The sequence below is a fragment of the Saccoglossus kowalevskii genome, chromosome 13 (assembly GCF_978046115.1).
Source record: "Saccoglossus kowalevskii chromosome 13, keSacKowa6.1, whole genome shotgun sequence".
In the NCBI taxonomy this organism is placed as follows: Eukaryota; Metazoa; Hemichordata; class Enteropneusta; family Harrimaniidae; genus Saccoglossus; species Saccoglossus kowalevskii.
Window position 1 is genome coordinate 15,679,646 of NC_140653.1, and position 22,274 is coordinate 15,701,919.

Here is a 22,274-nt window from a genome sequence, read left to right on the forward strand (position 1 = left end):
CTGACCTGTCACCACTGGTCCCTCCCTGTAAAGACTGTTCTCCAACACTTTGAGGTCTCTCAGGTAATAGTTAATGAAGACATTCTGAGATCTCCAGAACCCTGCTCGGAGAACCTGCTCGAGCGAGGCACCAGACATCAAAGCCAAGGAGCTTCAATTCTCATAGCCATACTTAAACTAATGGAGTTGTCTATGTTGCCCCTACATGATCAGAAAATTCTTATTCTGCATTGTATATTGGTAGTTTCATGGAAATCTAAATCATAGAAATCTATTTGCTCTGTATTTAATCTGAAATAACATTCCTCTAACCTCCATGAAGAGGAAAACTCTTGAAGAGCGTTATCACAAGAAAACTGCAAAGTACATTGATTGTATTAACAGACATTTATTTTATAAGATTCATCCTAGTTTTCTTTCAGTAACTAGTTCTACTTCCATCATGTGCTACATATTTCTACATGTTGCTGTCTAATATAAACAAGGGAAACTTGAATGTTGGTGATACAGTGAATGGCAGAAAGCTGTATCTGTTTATAGATATATTTATAACAATTTGTAAATATTGATTATCAGCTTTCAATCAAATTCAAATATTTAATGATTGGCCCAAGAGCAAATTCAACAGCTCACTTATTTAAAATGAAAGGTTTCCTGATTGGATGATTTTGAACTAATTAATATTAATTAGAACTTGTTATGATGTCACCTTATCATTTCCGGATATGTCAATTTGAATTGTACCAGTCATTTTTATTTGAAAAAATTTATATTGATAACACGTTTATAAAATCCCCAGGTTTATGCCCTTCACTGTATTAGTTTCTCCCATATATTACTGGTAGAAAAATTTGAACATGTTAACACATTAAAACAAATGGAAATGCATCTTTTTATGAAATGCTAAAACCTATTTTTAATGCCAGCCATAGTAGTATAATAATACGGGTAATATATAATATTGACAATTACTGTGGGTCTTTCCTAAAATTTTGTTGTTAATTTTGAAATATTGGGAGCCTGAAATCTATCTACATGTAAGGATCAGAAAAGTATATAAATGTGTCTGGTCATCTTTTTTTGTCCAAATTAAAGAAAAAATGAAAGAAAAATTCAATTTTAAGGAAAATCAACTTAAAAGCATGATTTTATGACAATTTTAAAATAAAATAAAAAAACAGGCACATGCATAGATTTGGGGAAAGCAATGACCAGAAACTTCTTTTTTTTCCCTCTTGGCCTATGTTAGTGGAATGTGAAAGTGTTAAAGTTGATACTGTGAACAAACAGGAAGGAGGTGATTAAACCACAATTATGTTAATGTACATTGAATGACTGTGATGTAATGTCGTTACAATTATATATAGCTACAATTCTATTTCCTGTGTGTGATGGTTATTATTGTTGGGAAGGTGTAAATTCCATAGGAATGGCGTAAAGCAATGATTTCATTACTAGCGTACTCCAAATAACTGTCTACTTATCATGAATGATTGACTGCCTGCTTTAGTAACAGGCTATAAACCATGTTTATAAAGTATAAAACGAGAAGTTTTATGTTGTCTACTTCGTAAATGTGGACGCCTAATCAAAAACTCTACTCTGCATGCTCTGCCCTCAAGTGACTTTTTTCCAGGAATATCCCTATAATATTTACAAAATTAAACCCAACATGATGTATTTCAATTTTTCAAGGTCCATAGTCAATATGAAATTTGTCTGTTCAACCTTTTCACCACCAGTTGCTTCTTTTTCATCACAAATTGACAAAATAGTCAAGTTTATAGTCTGCAGAAAATTGGTACAAAAATAGCAAAATTTGTGACAAACTGAAAATTTACTCAAATTTCGCTGCAGAATTAGGCTTCATTTTAAAAATATTGAAGAATATAGGAAAATAGAAGTTAAAAATTATCAAACAAATTCTAGAATAATGCATACAAATTTTGGCGGGAAAAAATATGTTGTTCAAAACCTTATGGAGGAGGGGGCTATTTATAGGTTAGTGTTTCCAGTCTGGGCAAATTGTTATTCAAGGTCAAGTCTAGATGTACATTATTTTGTATCTTTCAAGATCTTGGTGTTTAGAGCCAGTAGTTATGGGCCAGTGAGTGTATACAGTACAGTACCATGTATGAGATAACCTCTGCCATCAGGCCAAACTCTATGGAATGTCTTTGTTTCTTGTCTATTCTCCTGTCATTGCGAGGTGATGATGTATTAGGGGAACTTTGTCTGCCAGAGTCCTTGTCAGTGTTACAACCTGATTAATTTTTGGAACAAAGTCCGAAAACCGAGACTTACAATTCGGTCTGTGCATCTGTGCGTCTGTCCGGAGTCATATCTCAGAATCCCTTGGACCGATTCCATTCATTCTTTGCATGTACCTAGTACTTTATGTGAGACATATGCACATGCAGTGATTTAGCGATTCAATTCAAAATGGCCGACTGGCAGCCATCTTGTTTTTTGAAAATGTTGTATTTTGGACATGCTTTGTCAGTTTTCATTCAAATTTAGTACATCGATCATACATGTTAGGATACATGTCCATGACGATTTATTTCGCAATTGGATCAAAGATGGTCGACTGGCAGGCATCTTTTTTTTTTTTTATGTGGTATCTTGGACGTGCTCTGTCAGTTTTCATTCAAATTTGGCACATACATGTACTTTATACATGTTAGGATGCATGTCCATGACAATTTGTTTCAAAATCTGGTCAAGGATGGCCGATTGACAGCCATCTGACTTTTTGGCCTTACTACTCTATTTCCACAATTTATGTACCATTTTCATTCGTATTTGGTACATACATCATACATATCAGTGTGTTTCATAATCAGATCAAAGATGGCCGAATAACGGCTGTTTTTTTTTTGGCCCATATTACTACTACTCGGAACACGTGTTTTGATGTAAATAGACAATCTGTTGTATACGCCACTTGGAACTCAAGTTTCAAGAACATGCTCGCGACAACCCCTCCACTTTAATATGACGAGTACAAAGAGAACTTTCAAAAATTTAACAGGGACTGTGTCATTTTCAATGACTTGTCTTTTTGTAAACTGTGTATATTCTCTATGATCCAGTTGAAAAAATGGTTCCGAAAGCCATACACGCTACCAGTAGTTCAATTACTTGTATAGAAATAAAAACACAGTTTAACTACAGATGGCTTGCCCTGTATATAAAAGGGCGGGCAGATCATAACATAGGGTGGGTATTTCATTACATAGACCATAAGTATAATATGTGAAAATGGACTAATGAGGGCGAGAAGATCACATCATAAGATGGAGAGATGGACTACAAAGGGCAAGGAAAATCAATAATGCATAAGATGAGAAAATTATAGAATAAGATGGGGAAGGTCATCTAGGTATATAAATTAACCATATATACAAGTTTGATAGTACTCACCTAATTTGAATGTAGAAAAAAAATATGGAATTTACTCATAATGACTTTTAAAGAAACAATTTAAACGACTCCAAATTATGTACATACAGAAACAAAAGTTCGTTACACTGTTAATTTAAGTTGAATGAACTGACCCTTATACATGTAGCTTATACCGGTAGTCAATATTATTAATATTTTATTTCCAAAAAACTTGATGAGATTAGTTAAATTGCTAAATTAAAATCCCGATCATTGTGAACTTGTCTTCAGTAAATAATTATAAAATTATTTTACCTTTTCAATACCAGTTCTATTTTTCATCACAAATTCACAAAATAGTCCCATTCAGAATAATGGGATAAAAACAGATAAATTTTTAGAGTAAAAACTGAAAATTTACATAATTTTGTCTGTTTGCTCCAAAATTAGGGTTCATTTCCAGAAATATTGAACTATATAAAAACAAAGTTGGTTGAGAAAGTCTGGTGATGAAAAGGTACTATTTTATAGGTTGAATGTTCTGTAAACATCCATATGTATATTGGAAAGATTAGTTTTAGAATCTAACATGAAGTCTGATTCACTGTATACATGTTGTTCCCAAGGTTTTGAAAGTAGACTTGACAAGACTTTGTAGTGTCAAGTAGCCTGATAGACTACAGGGAATATGAAATAGGATTCCATGCACCAAATATGTGAGGATACTTATAATCAAACCTATGTCAACGCCTGTCCCTATGGTCTGCTACTTAATAGTTTTATTCAATCACTTCTGGCAGATGTATCTTATAAAGTTACCAAAAATGTTCATTCAGTCAGTAGCAATGACAAAATAAATTAATTAGTTGCATACCAATGATAGTTTATCAGTTTATACTGGAATGGCGCCCTCATTGGTTGTTACTTGAGGGTGACTGCACACAGCATGGTCAACAGATTCCTTAACCATTTTGAGTGCCAAAGTCGACTTTTGTCACTATTCACAAAATAGTTCTATATACCATATGTGCATATTAATTAAGGTAATTTGCATATCATTAACACTTTGAGCACCAAAGTCACCTTTTGTCACTATTCACAAAATAGTTCTATATACCGTATGTGCATATTAATTAGGTAATTTGCATATCGTTAACATTTTGAGCACCAAAGTCAACTTCTGTCACCATTCACAAAATAGTTCTATATACCATCTGTGCATATTAATTAGGTAAAAATATTAACCATTTTTGAGTGCCAAAGTACACTTTTGTCACCTTTCACAGAATAAGGCTGAAGCCAACAGGGATTTTATCCAAAATTAAGAGAATTATAGAAAAACACAAAAATGTTTTACCAAATTTGTTTGTCAGAAAAAATGTGGTGCTCGAAAAGTTAATTGCTGTTAAACATGCAGGGTTAACATAAACTATTAATTTTGGTGATAATTAAGTTTTTTAGGATTTTTCTTGAGCTTTTGGTTGGTTTACTTGATTTTGCGTTTTTTGGTTCAATGGTGTGTTTGAGCAGGTCGTCTGGTGCATTTGTCTGCACTTTTTAATATTAATATTTTAATATTTAATAATGATTTTAATATTTGTTTTGGTGGATTGAACTGAAATGGCTTGTTTGTTATGTTCATTGGCTTTGTCTTGGAATTGAATCTCTGTGCCATACATCCAAACTGGATACATACAGGCATTGTACAGAAAAAATTACCAGTGGATTCTGGATGATGATTTGTGTCCTGCAATTTGCAAAAGAATGTGTATCATGATGGCCCTATGCCATACTTTAAAGAAGTGTAGTTGCCATGTAGAGTATGATTGAGTTTTGTGTATACTTACTATATAGGTCGTTGCACCGTGACGTTATTTCTTTACATTTTTGCCAACCAGCACAAGAATATCTGATAACAAATGTCGCTCATCGATCAGCAGTAGCTCACAATCTGCTGTGACAACATTGACTATAAGTTATTTTATCTGCCGTAACTTTAATATATGTTAAAGCCATGAGAACAAAGCCACTGTTTTATCTTCTGGTGGAATGATTAGTTTTTGTCAACGAGTCACTGCATATTCGCTTGCACATAAAAAACGGTGACTATATATACATTGCATGGGATTGGTATCGAACATGGATGATGCACCTCATTGGTGCTAAATAGTCCTGTGTATAGTCTGCACTTTCCTTCCGAGGATTGGAACAAAAATAGCCAAATTTTTTGAGTAAAAACCCATAATTCACTAAAATTTTGTCTGTTGGCTCCAAAATTAGGGTTCATTTCCAGAAATATTGAATAATATATAAGAAAAAGTGCAGAAAAATTTGGGCGAGAAAGTGTAGTGGTGAAAAGGTATCATAGAACTATATTTAGTACAATGCTGGTTATTTAACTATTCCGCCCAAGTACATGATGTTTTGAACCTAATGTGTATAACGACATGCATGCATGCTTGCTCTTCTCAAATACACGATTTGTTGTCGCAGATTAATGGAGTTCATTCATACAGGTGTTAACTTGTCACGATATAGGTGTTTCCGTTGATTAACCTTTTGATCTTCACATCACAGGGAGTCTAGTGTCATTAACAGTTCAACTGGAACTACTCTAGTACTTCATCTGTACCACTTCTCCTCAGACCACACATAAACACATCCACTCATGAGTGTGTTGCTAAGGGGTAGACCATTTATAATCATATGGGGGGGGGGGGGTCCACAGACTACGCACTGCATATAAACATTGCACACATTGCTAAAGGATAGACTATTTGTAATCGGTTCATTTTGATCGTCCACTGGCTACGTACTGCCTATAAAGCATCCACACATAGATGTGTAAAAGGGTAGTTCATTTATAATCAGGGGGGCAGTCTACTGACATCGCACTGCATAAAAAACATGGGTACACTACTGAGGGTGGGTCATTTATATTGTTGGAGTGTGCTTCCTCCTCGGTGCACACTGCATGTAAACAAACTATAGACTTGTTTATTTTATATATTTGCACAATGTGCTTGTGTTATGTTAATTGTTTTGACCATAAATTACATATTTAGTACATGATTTTGTGTCAAATAAAATATACTATAATATAAAACTGTAATGCATGAGTTTGTTGCTAAGGGCTAGACCATTTATAATAATCGAGGTACTTCCTCAAATCATGCACAGAATAGATAACTACTCACACATGCGTGTCTTGCTGAGGGGCTGGCCATTTATAATAATGGAGGTACTTCCTCAAATCATGCACAGAATAGATAACTACTCACACATGCGTATCTTGCTGAGGGGCTGGTCATTTATAATAATTTATTTTCAAACCATTCTCATATGGGTTTTTTTCTAAAACCAAAAACAAACTCTTTGAAAGATCAGAAGAAATGTGTTTGTTTTTTTTGGAAAAATCAAATCTAGCCTCAATTGCTTTATACTGTAAACCGTTTAATTTTCACTGCTTGAAATTTTTGTAATTTCATGATTTTACAGCATTCATGAAGACCAGTTTTTGCAAAAGTCACAAACAATCCAAGTCTTAGGATGACAGAGAAATTTTCATTGCTACAAAATTTTGCAATTCCCATTCATTGTGAATTAAAGTGGTTTTCTGTATGTGGGAGTAAGAAGTATTACCTCATAATGTCAAGCCTTGGTATACTGTAGAATACTTTATTTTCGCTTTGAATTTATTTTTGCTGAAGGGATGATTCCATGAAAATAAAAACCAGCGAATATACTTTTTTTTGCTATATTTCACATTGAACTCATCAAAAATAAGTGAAAATAAATTCCATACGAAATGCCCAAAAAGCCTTTTCAGCGAAAACTTATTCCAGCGAATATAAAGTATTCCACAGTATGTACTCAATTGTGGAATTTCCCTACACTCTTTTAGTCAGAAGTTTAAATGGTCCCCTTGTTATCAAGTTTTATGTTATTATTCACCACTAATCAGAATTATAGTCTCTGTTTGATCCCATACTAAATTTATCAAAATCGTCTTAAATCTTGATGCAACTGCAAACGATGCTGAGAGAAAAATACCAAAATTAAAAACATTTGGCACTGAATATTGGTTGGAAATAATCTACATATTACAGAGAAAACAAGTGGTCAAATTGTTTCCATGGAAACAAAGATTGAGTTTTCTTTGAAACAGAGGATACAACTTTTAACTTGAACACGTGGATAGCAGAAAAAAATGGCGTCAACAGACAATGCTGATGTTGACTCTGGTTTGAAAGTAGGAAGAAAATTGCTTTTAATTTTCAATTCAGTTCAATCTTTAAGAGTGAAAATTTATTAATTTGTATAGTTGTCCATTATATTGCTCTTGCTTGCAATCTCTTCAACTAAAAAAAGTTTATATTAGATGCAAACATTTTCCCACTTCAAAAATGCCAACTTGTCATCTTGCCAGACTCTGTACACAGCTGTTCGCATTTCCCCATTCAGACCACACAGCCACATCATTTACTGTTCTTTTGATGTAATCCTGATTCAAATGGACTGTGATGGTGTTTTATTTCAAGTTTGGTAATCTCGTTCCTTGGCAAGCAATATTTCAATTTGTGTGTTTATAGAGCACTCACTCTTTGTGCTTGAAAGCTTTTTTTTAGAATGACCTTTGTTTTAAGTGTTATCTGTTGACAAGTTGCTTAATAGATAAGTAATAGTAAGATATCTACAGTGTACCGAAATGTATACTGTGTTCTCACTTGAAGAAAGTTAATCGGGTTGCGTCTGTAATTAAAAAGATAAGGGTCTCATAATCATGCGTTCACACATAGCAATGCTTACAAGAGACATAAATATGGCAGCCACTGAATATGGCACACACTAGCAGTGACTCATAGATATGTTTCAGTTGATCATATATTTCTGTTTTTTGTGTACTTTTTCAATCGAGCAAAAATTGTTTACAATTCTAGGCCATATACATGAAAAAGGTCATAATAATATATATTATTATACATCTTTCAGCGTAACGTCATAAGTTACAGCGTACTGTAATTTTGCGGTATTTTACAGGGTATTTTCATCGTACCATATAAGTAAATGCGAATTCCAAATATTAAACAATTTTAGTACATAAGCATTCTCTAATAGTAAAAACAAATATGGCTGCCACCAGGGTTTGACTGGGCGTTAAACAAAGAAGTTTGCTGATTCTGTTGCCTCTGCCATATATAAACTCTTTTATGCCGTTTTATGCTAGCGAATGTATTACATAGTTATGTTGGTGCTGATATCCCTTCTGTATTTGAGTCCTTTACTTACCAACCTTAAAGTGATGTAAAGGGACAATGAATGTGAACATGATAATAATGATACTATTTTCATCTCAAAATATTATGTTTGTGTTATTAACATATGTGTCTATGATTATACCAAGTCATATTTTAATGATAAATAATAAAATGATGATAAATATTGATTTTTAATGAATAATAACAATAAATACAAGTTTAGTTTATGTTGACTTTTATTAGAGTTGTGTTTCTAATACAGTGAATATGGTAGTCTGTAAATGGGGAGTACTGGTATTATATTTGTCCCCGCCCATCCCAACTTAATTACTTCCAGTTCATTGGTTCATTCATGTAGTCTTGTATGTCAAACATACATTGTCTATTCAACATTGCTACAAAGTTACCATATAGTAAGGCAGGAAATAAATGAGTTATTCTGTAGCTGAGAATATCATTGTTTCAGATTTCTATTGAAAATTAATTTTATTTTCATTATTTGCACCAAATTACCCGTAATAAAATAAATACACGAAAAGCACCTATCCAAACATCAGACTATTCACTTTCCTTAGCCTCCAGGCATTCTAAAATTATCTCATGCATGTAATGTTTTCATATCCGGCACACAAACCAGGTAAAATTAATAGCCTTACTAATGTTTTTCGACATAAACAGTCTAGTGTTGTGTGTGTTCTGTTTTCTTTCATTATAACTCTTGTTTACAAACAGTCTGATTGAAATGTCAATTTTTGCTGATTGTATCAAATTTGATATAACGCATGACAATCGGAATTGAAGTCTGCTAAGTTCTTTTTGCTCTACGCTATGACCACAAAAGATTTGCAGATTTTATACCTCTCAATATTCAGTATTTAAATAAGATTTTCTATTACTAAATGCTCTCGGTTACCCAATGCTACTTTTATGAAGGGTGGTATTTCATGGAGGCTTCGTTACCTTGAATGCCCAAACCTGATAACGCTTTTAAAATGTTTTCATAATTTAATTAGACTCTGGCTTTTCAAGCAAGTTTGAGCTTTATATTGGATATATTCACATGACTAAAGTTACACATTTACACATTTTACTTAAATATTCTGAATTTGGATCTATGACTTGGAGTGCATTCATAAAGAAGCAAGAACCAAAAGCATTTATTTATTGAACAAATTATTTTTCTTTGGCATTATGTTACATAACAGTAATAATAATATCTTTATTACTAAAACATGATGATACAGTATAGTAATTTAAACACACAACAATGGGGTGACTTTGATATAAGAAGACTGTTCTTCATTTAATTTGGATCTTACTGGTAAAGTTATTTTTAAAGTATTTTTGAAAACTCACCCCAGTTTATGGGTAGGACATCGTAATGCATTGTGGGACAGTTTGCATCTAATGAGTGTGCAGAACCATCATTGGTGGAAATTTAATCGTTCAATTGCATGCAAACTTTCCCATGATTCTTTGCTTGGAATGATCTGTAACACGGTGACGGTGACGATGACCATGATATCAGTATGAAAATGTGTCTCAACATATATATAGATCTTTCCTTTTTCTGTCGAATAATGTAATAATAATAATGACTTTATTGAAATCATACCCTGTTTAGGATCTAGTTAAAATACAATAAAGTTTCCGATACATTAAAAATGGCAAGACAAAATACAAATGAAAACAAAATGAAAGCATAATGAAATAAAAAAAACGAAGAGAACAAGGTCTGATTAAATGATTAAAAAAATGAAACAGAAACGAATCTGAATGAGTTATATATGTATCAATTATAAATATTTTAAGACCGCTATTGTATTATACGACATAACTGGATATTAACAAGATTCCCACTAGATGTCTTGTAGCTTTAAGATACAAGTTTTTACAAAGAATCTTAGTGTTTAGCACGCGTTAACACAAGTTTCGCCATGTGGACTGGTATTAGGATGACTTTTGTATCAACAATGTTGATATAGCATGCTGCAATCATTATGGTAGTGATTTTATTTAGACCACTGGTTTGTTACTCCATGTGGAGATATCAATATGATTATCAGACTCTAGCATGACCTATGAACTTTGACCCCCAACCTATAACATTCAGTGATATGCATGCAAACACACACGTATACCTCAACTCTCATCAGTATCTCCCGCTTTGGGGGGGGGTTACTAGTTAATTCAGTGGCGATTTGTTGGGACGTTTTATCTTTTTCTTGATACATGTATAATGTGGCATTTGAAATAAAACAGACCGACTGAGATCACTACGTTTTAATTTACTCGATTAGTAGCACATTTAGACTATACGTAGGGGTGTCTATGGTCAAAATACCTATGAGAAGTGCATCTATAATAGAAACGCATTGTAAACTGAGAACTAACTTCTCAGAGTAGAGTGAACCAAGAGAGCATTGATCACCAAATCCGGAAAGAGAATAACCTACTGGAGAGGAGCACTTGTAAACTAAGATGTTTATTACTCAACTGCTAGGCAACTGCAACTGACTAAACTTATGCAAATGACTAAACTTATGCAAATGACTAAACTTATGCAAATGACTAAACTTATGCAAATGACTAAACTTTGGTCATAGCCTCAAATCATCACATGCATATAAACCAAAAATTACATTGGTTGTATAATGAATCATTAAAATATAATTATTTTGACCATAGAAACACTTGAGATATTGGAACACATTGAATAACTCTGGAGTCAAAATAAGTGTTCATGCAGCAAACTTCAAGGTCACATCAAAGGTAGTATTTGTTCCTGGCACTGAGAGAGTGCATTGGATTGTGGGAAAATCACTTTTTATCAATACAAATGTCACACATGCGTGGTGTGACATAAATGTCCCTTTAAAGGAAAGACAAACAAAACAATAAACCCTATGTCGGTTTTAGTTGTTCTTTCTAAAGATGGATTGCAACTTTAAATAAAGTAATGTTCCAAACTTTGCACTATGTTATGATTGATCTGCATCTGACAAACACGTACCACCATACAATGTAACTACTTTGAGAGCCTACAGGACCAAGTCTGCTCATTCAAGAAAAAGTTACAGTTACCTAAAATGTCAATGAGCTATTCACATCACCACTCATGATTTTCTATTTCTCTTTGAAAACAGTTAGTTAAACTCTTCCATAAATTTAAGCACAACAGTGCCTGAAGTGTTTCCGAGTGTGTGTTCAATTTTGAAGCTTTGTTCTGTCTCCACTATCGAGTATAACTAAGTATTCCCTTCAGACATTGATTTTTTTTCTTTGTAGAAAAGCATTTGTTTTATCTTTCCATGATGATAAAGTAACAGAGGCCTTAGAATGAATTGCTATTTAATGGAAACACCCTCTGGTTACGTCCCTGTTTTAATGGACAATTCACAGCTGCATTCACCCTTTCACTTCATTCAAAACATAGAATGTTCTTTACCAAAATGTTGCCAACATTAATGTTTTGATCAAACCATTTAGCAATGATTAGATTCTGTGTGTTTAAATTACTGAAATATGTTTAAAACTTTTGATTAATTCTATAAAGCTGTATCAAGTTCTGTCTGGTCCAAAATTATCTTTCAAATTAGGATAAGTTACAAAAATGTGAGAATATTTCTTTCAAAATTTTGGCAGTGACATATAGATAAGATAGATAACAGCTTTATTACAACCGTGTACAAAATTTTACATTTCTAATTTGGTGTTTAAAATGTAATAAAGTTAATAATGAATAACTAAAAAAAAGTAAGTAATATTGAAAATTTCAGTAACATTTTCAAAAGCTATTAAAAACATTCTTCAGACTTCTGAACTGCTTTCTAACTCTGGGAATTTTTTTTGTTATTTTTGTTTGTGGCAGTATCTGCTGAGTGAATGTGTGACGGGATTTGCGTCAACCCCAGACAGCCTTCAGTAGACTGTGATATGTTGGCTCCAACTTGACTCATGTATATAGTCAGTATCTCTAAAAGTCTAATATTTCTTTCTTAATGAGCATAATCATTCTTTATAAATCTCCTCTTTATGTTCTTGTCAACATGATCCTAGATACCAGTGATATTTTTGCCTAGAATTTAACCTTGTTGCCATAATTTACCCTATTCGAAGCGCATCTGAGCCAAACAAAATTGATTTAATAGAGTTTTAAGCAAGCTCTCACCAATCAAAATCTTAATTTTGTTGACAGGGTATTTATATAAGCACATGTGTTTCTAATACAAATAATTATGTGTAGTAAATAATAGTGCAAATACAGTAATAATTATATTATAGATAATTTTCCAAAAAAAGAAAAAAATTGTAGCCTAATGTTTTTAAAATTGACTTCCTTATTTTCTATTACCGGTATGTACTAAAATTTGTAACAATAAATTATTCAAAACTTGTTGCCTGTAAAATTTTCCGGTAATCTTGCTCCTTTGTCTACTGCAATATTTAATACGTTGCCAAAATTAGTTCCTGATTCGTGGGCACTGATCACTCAATGTTCTTACAGATATTTTTTTAGTCAGTGTGAAGATGGAAGTTGCATTCACACGTTGTATAATGTGTAGGAAATTTTTCACTGAACACCTCTACCCTCCAGTGCTGATACCCCCCATTCAAGAGGGATTAAACTATATTTAAACCTCTTTATGCAGGTGTAACATGCTCACATCTGTCTTCTCTTATGCTGACGTAGATATGTTGTGTAGAGGAACACAACAAGCAGGAAACGCTATGAAAGACCGTGAAAATGGGAGAAAAAATGGAATCAGAAATTTACCAAGCTGCCAATATACACTTGCTTTTAGAAGGGGGATAACTTCAACTATTTTAAAAACCACCTTTGGTAATCCCAAAGAAAATCTTTGTTAAAAAGCATAATGCAGCACTGTTATGCAAATAATTACATAATAGAACAGTGTAGCAGTATAACAGTTGAGTGTTTATTCTGAAGCCAGTAAGTAGATAAGTAGTAGAGGTGAAGAATGGAATGAACCAAATCTAATTAAACTAATCTGTAAACAAACCAGGCAAATCAAAGAGTGTCTGTTTTGTGTTGATTAACCGAGAACAGCTGTGTAGAGAAGTGGTTGGAAAGTAGGCACATACATTTACACTTCAGAATGGATACATTTAATTTTTTACCACAAAGGGCTTAAATCTCACTAAGAAACGGCAATGTGTAATTCTACTATCTTACTAGTACAAGACTGGTACTGTAAAATAGTGTTTGCGTGTTTTGTATGGAATTTATTTTTACTGATTTTTGACGAGTTGAATGTAAAATACAGAGAAAAGAGTATATTCGCTTGAATTTATTTTCACTAAATCATTCCTTCAGCGAAAATAGTGAATATTAATTCCAAGCCAAAAAATTATTTTACAGTAGTTTATTTGTTTGGTTGCTCTGCATTAAAGTTGATGAGTTAATTAAGTGTATTATAATATGAGGATTGTTTATCTAATTCTCGTTAATTGTTACTAGGACAACACACATAAGTATTTTCAAAAGAAATCAGCCAACAATGCTATGAATATCAGACCTCTAAAAGAAGTGTGAATGAAGAAGAGAAAAGAAATCTTCTTGAAACTTAAGGAATATTCCATTTACATTGCAGGGTGTTAGCATGGGATTTGATGGGGTTAATAAAAGATTACATTTTTGTTTTACATTTAAATGGGAAATTACTAGTCTTACTATATGTGTTTTTTCAATATTGAAAAGGAAGTCAGAAACCAAACTGAAAAAGATGTGTAATAATACTTTTTGACAATTATTCATGATGCAAAAAAATGACTTCTTTCAATTTAGGGAAGCTATTTCAAGAATAGAGTGTATATTCTGGGATATTTTATTGTGTATGTGGGGGTGTCAGCCTCTCAGCATCAGAGGGACAACATTATGCTTTAATGGTAACGCGATAATAAATAAAATGTTTTTCATGTGAGCAAGAATTTTTTTTTTTCAATTTCAGTGTTTCTAAGTTACTGATTGATTTGTTGTTTTGCCAGAAAAATGTTATCAACTGCCTTGAAGGAATGTTTCTTTGTGGGTATGGTGGACACCGAAGCCACTTGCTTTCAAGAGACCCATTATAGAATCAGTAACAATTAAATTCCCATAAGAAACTTAATTCCATGTCAAGTTGCTTTGGGGTGTTGAATTCCTACTACGGGGAGTTTTCAACAGACTGACAGCAGCTAGAAATCTTTATGCAGCCAGACAAGCCCATATAGAACACTTCAACCCAACTACCCTTGGGATATTTAGCCTATTTGGACGAAATGCTATACCTTTTATCTGTGTTTATACAGTAGAATAGAAACCAGGTTGTAAGGCGACATACATTCCCACTGCTGTGTATGTGTGTGTGTGCGTGTAGTACACATTGCTACTGGACTGCACATTCATACCATACCTGCCTGACACTGTCGCCGTCTCTTGGAATTGTGAATAGACTTGTTCAGAGTGGAGACTAAATTGGTGGACAATCACTCCTGTTGAGGCAGCATGTTGCCTCTTGCTTGAACGCACAGAGTGTGTGTGCTGACAGCGTAGTGAAATACTAACACCAATTACTTGTCAACAATAATCACTTGAAGTCTTCTAACCCGGTCTTTCCATTCGGTTATTTTCATTCATACTGTTGACATGCCTCGTTCACGTCCCCCACCCGCTTCTAGGCTAATCATGATCATGGTGAGTAGGTAACTTTTTTTATTTTGTCAATGATCGTAATATTACAGATTTTAAGAGATCGTTATTGAGGAGGTTCTATCACAGGGTGTCTTGACAAATGCTTGGCATATTATCGTGTTATTGTGTGAAGCACTTATGGTCCGTGTTTGTGTGTACCTGGTTAGAAAGCCAGACACTTAACCTGCAAAGTTTGGGGTCATTTAAGATTGGATGGAATTCTGGCCTGATAACCTCTTGTCATAAAGAACCCATGCTGTGACCATTGAAGCCGATTGGTTTTCTTATGAAAATAATTTTCTTTGTGATTATCTTTTTTTGAAGAAAAAATATGCAGTGCTCTACTGTTAAAGATTTTATAACAATGTAATTATTGTTTAATAAAATTTGGTGTATATCATAGTCATTTCTGTACTTTTAGTGATATCTTATCATGTTAGAATTCATGAATTGTGTGATCGTTACTATAGTGATGTTACTGATTGTTATATCAGTGTTAAAAAATGTCTTGAGAACAAGAATGTTTCCCACCCCTCTCTTTTCCAAGTTTATTGAACTGTTTTTATGACGCAAAATTTAATTCAGTCCAGACGATTCATCACATTTTTTCATTTTAATGCTCAACAATAAGGGATTCAGCAAATTTCATTCAGAAAAAAACTATTATAGTTAAACAGTAACCAGAAGATGTAGAAATATACCTTATTGGTAAATAGAACAAACCTGTTATTATCAGGTTTTCAAAGTATTACTGAGCACATTGTCAAGTTTGTACGTCTGAAGTTTCTGTATAATTACAATTAAAACTAAGGCAATTATAAAACTTGTTAACTCCTATTGTTCATTGTTCATTTTCTCTGTGGTTCTTTCTGATTAGATCTCCTTTTCTTTGGGACTGTGAGTTGATCAGCGGGAGGGTGACTTTGATTCAACTGATCATTGTGGTCACAGTGTTGAAATACAATGTAGGCTGAATAGCAGTATGTCAGATAACACTACTCGTTTTCTTTGCTTCACCGTAAACAATGCTCTGTTTTGCTCCACTTTAAAATAGCAGTCTTTCTGCTTATACAACATGTACTTAACACATTAGTTTCCACTGGTGGGCTCAAATTGTTAGCTAGCCAGAAAGTCACATGGCTTTACTAGGAAATGTGTGAAATTAAATTACAGTACAGTGAATACTGTAACATGCTTTTATAATCTTGTTAGTAAATAAAAATTGAAAAATTTCAAGACATTTTATTTTATCTTCACGAGAAGTTTACAGTATTCACTCTAGTAATTGAATTTTCCAAATTTCTCAGTGAAGGAATCTGACATTCTGGCTTGGTAACAATTTTGTTCTCCCTTCGGCAACAATTTCAGTGAAAACGCGTTCTGTAACTATCAGAGTCAAATAAACTCAGTGAAATAAGTGAAAAAAATAGTGCTAGAATAATGAAATAATAGTTGACGGTTTGCATGTATCTTCTCACAAATCACTGAAAATCAATTTCATGTTTTAAATTAATCTAACATTGAAAAGTTAATTCCAGTAAATTGTAAAGGCAGTTTTTACTATATAAAAGTCATAAACTGCCACATCTCAACAGAACAATTTTCCACTTTTATTGTTCAGTTGCTATCAAAACTATGATTAAAAAAATCTAATGAAATTGCTGAAGTTAAACCTTGTACCATTATCTAATGTCATTCTCTCTCTTCTCATCAGAAAAGCTTCTAATATATACATGCAGTTGGGTTATTGTCCTCGTAGAACATATTTAAACAAATCCACAACTCTGAAATGTACTAAACTATTTATTCTTTACAAAACAAGGTACCTAAGAGCTACAAACAAATTATTTCCCATGGCCTAGCATGTTTTTGTGTGTGTGAATATATTCAACACAGTGTGTGGGAATGCAAATGATGTTACGTACTTTAGTCAAATTTTTATGGACTGTGATGGACATTCTCTCCTGGCTCAGACCGAAAAATTTGTATTGGCTGTGATGGACATTCTCTCCTGGCTCAGACCAAAAAATGTGTGTGGATTGTGATGGACATTCTCTCCTGGCTCATTTTTATCTCATTTGTAGTGCATTTAAAAATAAAAAAACTGTAGTGTACAACAATACTATCAGAGGGAACAGTATGGGAAAAAAACTACAACATTCAAAATGCAATAAGTGTATCATAAAATTTCCCTTTCTCTGGTTTTGTGCTTATCTATGGAATATAGTTTTCAAGTACTTAGAAACTACAAAACTATTCTTCATAATTTCTCTGAAAATTGCTTCTTTGATCAGTTTTTCATTGTTAACCTATTCACCAACAGACTTTCTTGCTCAAATTTGTCTGCACTTGTTTTGCTTATTTTCGTCAATATTTCTGGAAATGAACCCTAATTTTGGAGCCAACATAATTTGAGTTGATTTTCAGTTTTTACTAAAAAATTTGTTTATTTGTCCCAATCTTCTAAAGAAAAGGGCAGACTATAAATGGAACTATTTTGTGATAAAAAGAGGGAACTGGTAGTAAAAAGGTTAACATACATTGTTTGTTTAGACACTGTTTGAAAACACAATACCTGAGTAATAGTGGTTTGTGTGTTCTCACATCTGGGATGTTTTATGTTCGATTCCAGAGCCCACTGTTTATTCAGTAGTATAAATCAGAGTACTGTCTGCCCTGCTTTCTGAACACACAATATTTGGTTCAGGAAAATGCACATGCAATTAGACCAACAACAAAAACTTCAGAAAAGACAGCAGTGGCCTCATTTCCCGGAAATGTCGCTTGGCAGAAAAAATATTTACGAAAACAAACATTTGATGAATGTATGCTCCTCACCAGCTTTAATGCTTTGAAAGTGTGAAAGAGAAATATAATAAAAACTTGGCTACTATTCAAATATACCAACAAATTACCATAATATTTACCATGGGTATTTAATTTCACTAGCAAATCTAGTAAATATAAATAGAATTGTCAGATTAGGTCAAAATTCCATGAAAATCATATTTTTGTATTTTCGTATTTGATACCATGGTTACTAAGGAAATACTGCAAACTGTATTTTTTTCTCGATTTGATTATTTTATGGCAATCATGAAAAAAAATAGCAAAAGTTCACTGACTCTGTGTAGTATGACAGAAGAGAAATTTTCACTGCTACACAATATGGCAACTCGCAAAATACTGTCCCGCAAAATTAAAGAAATTTACATTATTACTGGAAGCATGTGAAAAGTGTTTAATCAATTCTTGTCTATTTTCTGGTAAAAATTAAAGCGAGAGGGTTGTCGACTGTGCATGCGCAGGAATTGAGTCCCATGCAATAATAACAACACCAGCTAAGAACGCAAAGGCTAAATGGTAGATGCTTGTTTGTAAACAATGACACGCTATGGCCATCTGACGCATGCGCAGATGATGACTCCCTCGCTTTAATTTAAGCTGAACAAACATACTTAAATTTGTGTAATGCAAAAGCGTATATTGGTTTGCATAACCAAGTATTCGAATAAATGTTACCCCAAGTTCTTCAAAAGTTGGATTGACCCAGATCCCCAGATCTTAAAGGTGATTAGAAGACAGCTGTATCCTAGGCTTCTGGCAATCGAATCAAACTTCCAAAATAGGGGATAAGTGGTTTTTGATCTCTTGGTGTTTTTAGGCAGATATCTCGATGCACAATTTTGTTGACAGTTTTCAACAGTTTGATCATTCTCAGTGGAGCTGCTTAAGGCCTTTTTCTTGTTCCCATATATCATGTTAGAAAATGTGGACTTTGTTAAGAAAATTAGTTTTTAAAAATCCCATGATAGCTTGCTATCAATGGCCACTTTTTGTATAAGAATGGTTCTATTCATGACAGCTGTCTTGTTTGTAATCCTCCACCGACTGTTGATTTTTGGGATCTTGTTTGGCCTATACTGCTGTTGATTTTCTGCAATTTGTTTATATAATATTGGTCTACTGGACTGTTGATGTGATTTTGGGTGGGTAATAGTTTATTCAATCATCACGTTCTATTTATATAGTGGTTTATTGTCAAGTTGTTAGCAAATAGCCCAGCTAATAAAACAGGAAATCTGAGAGTTCAAGTTATTTAGGAGTACATTGCTTATTTCACTCAAGTAGGGAAGTGCAGCTAAATAAATAAGTTGTGAAAAAAACAAGTACTGTAGAATACTTTATTTTCGCTTGGAATTTATTTTCGCTGAAGGGACGATTCCGTGAAAATAAAATCCAGCGAATATACTTTTTTTCCTATATTTCACATTAAACTCATCAAAAATTAGTGAAAATAAATTCCATACAAAACGCCCAAAAAGCTTTTTCACCGAAAATTAATTCCAGCGAAAATAAAGTATTCCACAGTACTCTGCCAAAAAATAATAAACAAATCTACCAAAAAATGAAAAAAATAAATGTTCCAAGCTGTACAAAAAATAATTCTGTATTATGCTCAATATTATTTTTAATATTTAAGCAATAATTTTGTATGTTGATCCAATGAGAAAATTGAATCATTCAGCATAGAGTGATCATTTTGTATTCTCTTATGTTTAGCCTTTTTAACACCAGACTTTCTTGCCTATATTTTTCTGCAATACTCTTCAATATTTCTAGAAATGAGCCCTAATTTTGGAGCCAACAGAAAAAACTTGAGTATATTTTCAGATTTCACTCAAAAAATTTCGCTATTTTTGTCCCAATCTTCTGAAAGTAATTGCAGACTATAAACAAGACTATTTTGTGAATTTATGATGAAAAGAGGGAACTGGTGGTGAAAAGGTTAGATTTGCCATTAGTGTGTGTAAAAACAGGTGTACTATTTTGTAAAAAGCTAGCTACAATATTACTTATTTGTTGGTGTTCCAGGCTGTCCTTTATGGAATGTGAACCTTACTTGTATAAATATATTAAACGCTCTGAAAAAGTCTTACTTTATACAGACCAGTGTGATGAATTAATAGTCACTGGGCATTCAAAACAAACATCTAAGTTTCAAATTTGAAAGTCTCAAAATAAACTTTGTAGGGGGAAAGAAAACCTTGGAGCAGTAAAAAAATAAACTGTATATACTGAATAGTATGTATAACATCATTTTAAAGTGTACGGTTTTATGTTTGAAATGCCAAATTCTGGCATAGTCTGTTTATTGCTCGTGTTCATTGAGAATACTAAGTATTTATTTGAAGTGAAATCTATACTTTTCTTTTGTAGCTAGCACAGACGCTGTAATCTAAAAATATTCATACCAATCATAGTTAGAAGTATTAGATGTTTAGTAGAAATTCCAGTCAATTTTTTTTTCAAAGGCTCGGTTTTAGCTAAATTGAAATTAAAACTCCAGTATGTTTTAAGTGGAGATCGATAGTGAACATAAAGTACACTTTGAAAGTTCAGAAATTTGTCCTGAATCAAAGTCAGTTCAGTCTTGATTTTGTAAGTTTGTTCGCTACCATATCTTTCCATTGATTCAACTAGGAACAAATAATTATTGTCGGAGGCATCTGAATAATGTTGGCATAGTGTGATGAAAGTTTGAACCTTGTAACCAAAATACAGGGACTCTCAGATATAACTAATTATATTTCTCATAAAAAAATGTCCAGTCAGATTGATAACCTCTGCCTTGACTTGCTGAAGAAAAAGAACAAATGGTTTCATCAGAAATTAAATACTTCAAGTAATATAAGGATTATAGTAATCCAAAGAAATTTCTATTTTACAACCTTCATTAAAAGTATATGTAAGATTAATTTCAATAATATTCAATATTTTATAATTAAATCTGATATATAATAATAAATATACCAGAAGAAGAAACTTACAGAAATAGAGTACATTCGGACGGGTATCTTGTTTTCCAGCATTTCAAGTATTTCTATAATAAAGCTTCTTGTTTGTGAGCTTGGTCTTAAGTGTATGCTAAGCATAGTCAAGTAGTCATAGAGTACCCAATTTCAAACATTCTGAATACTTGATTTAAGGTCATGCCCTGTTTCCGTTTTTATCAGTACTTTTAGTTTATATGGTAGCAAAAATAAGTGCCACTTGCAACACACTAACTCATGATTTGCTAGTAACTGTGTAATTGTAGGTTATCTCTTGTTAACCCTTTCACCACCACTTCCCTCTTTCATCACAAATTCACAAAATACCGGTAGTCCCATTTATAGTCTGCACTTTCCTTCAAAAATTTGAAAAAAATAGTCAAATTTTTTGAGTGAAAACTACAATTTTATCAAAATGTTGTCTGTTGGTTCTAAATTAGGGCTCATTTCCTGAAATATTGAAGAATATAAGAAAAAAGTGCAGAAAATTTGTGCACGAAAGTCTGAACAAAAATAAGCCATACAATGTATAAAATTTGATCCTATGATGGTTATGTAAAAGTTTTGGATTGACATGTTCTTCAATAAGAAATGCATCCTCTTGAGCAGGAAAAGGCATGAGAAAAAAATAATAATCTGACCATAATATAGGTAGTTGTTTTTCTGTTAACTAACAAACAGATAACTAATTTTACACAACTATGTTTTAATAATAATAGTAAAAGCATTTTTTTTTTGTGAATGCAACTCTGGGAGCAAGAATTTTCACACAATCTGGATGGTTGAACAGTTAAGTCAAAATATTAATAAAAATTGCGCTGAAAGGACGGACTAGGAGGCCTGGATGTTTGGACAATATTACCATATTTGCTATATTAGTAGCACATCCACTGACAGAAATATGTTGATGATCAAAATAAGCCATTTTTTAATGATCCAGTATACGATGCATGCAATTTTTGTTTATGGGCGCTTCTGTTGAAGATGTGCTTTTAATAGAGCGAATACAGTATGGTTACTTTGATATTACTTTTTTTGACTAGTTTTCTAACAAGTGTAAAAAATGTGCTATAACTAATATGCTACATGCTGGAAAGTTCA

The 22,274-nt window shown here is 32.9% G+C and overlaps 1 protein-coding gene across 3 annotated transcripts in view; it reads left to right on the plus strand.

Annotated features, from left to right (window-relative positions):
* The window catches only part of LOC102800798 (ADAMTS-like protein 1), a 68,459-nt gene that overhangs the window by 21,486 nt on the left and 24,699 nt on the right, over positions 1-22,274 (plus strand). Inside the window, exon 1 of one of the 3 annotated variants that reach the window (XM_085506957.1) lies at positions 15,222-15,342. The exons of the other annotated variants lie outside the window; for them this stretch is intronic. Within the exon in view, the coding sequence (XP_085363083.1) occupies positions 15,295-15,342 (48 nt within the window). The 5' untranslated portion in view covers positions 15,222-15,294. Of the gene's footprint in view, positions 1-15,221; positions 15,343-22,274 lie in introns of those variants that run through there. 3 annotated transcript variants of the gene reach the window in all.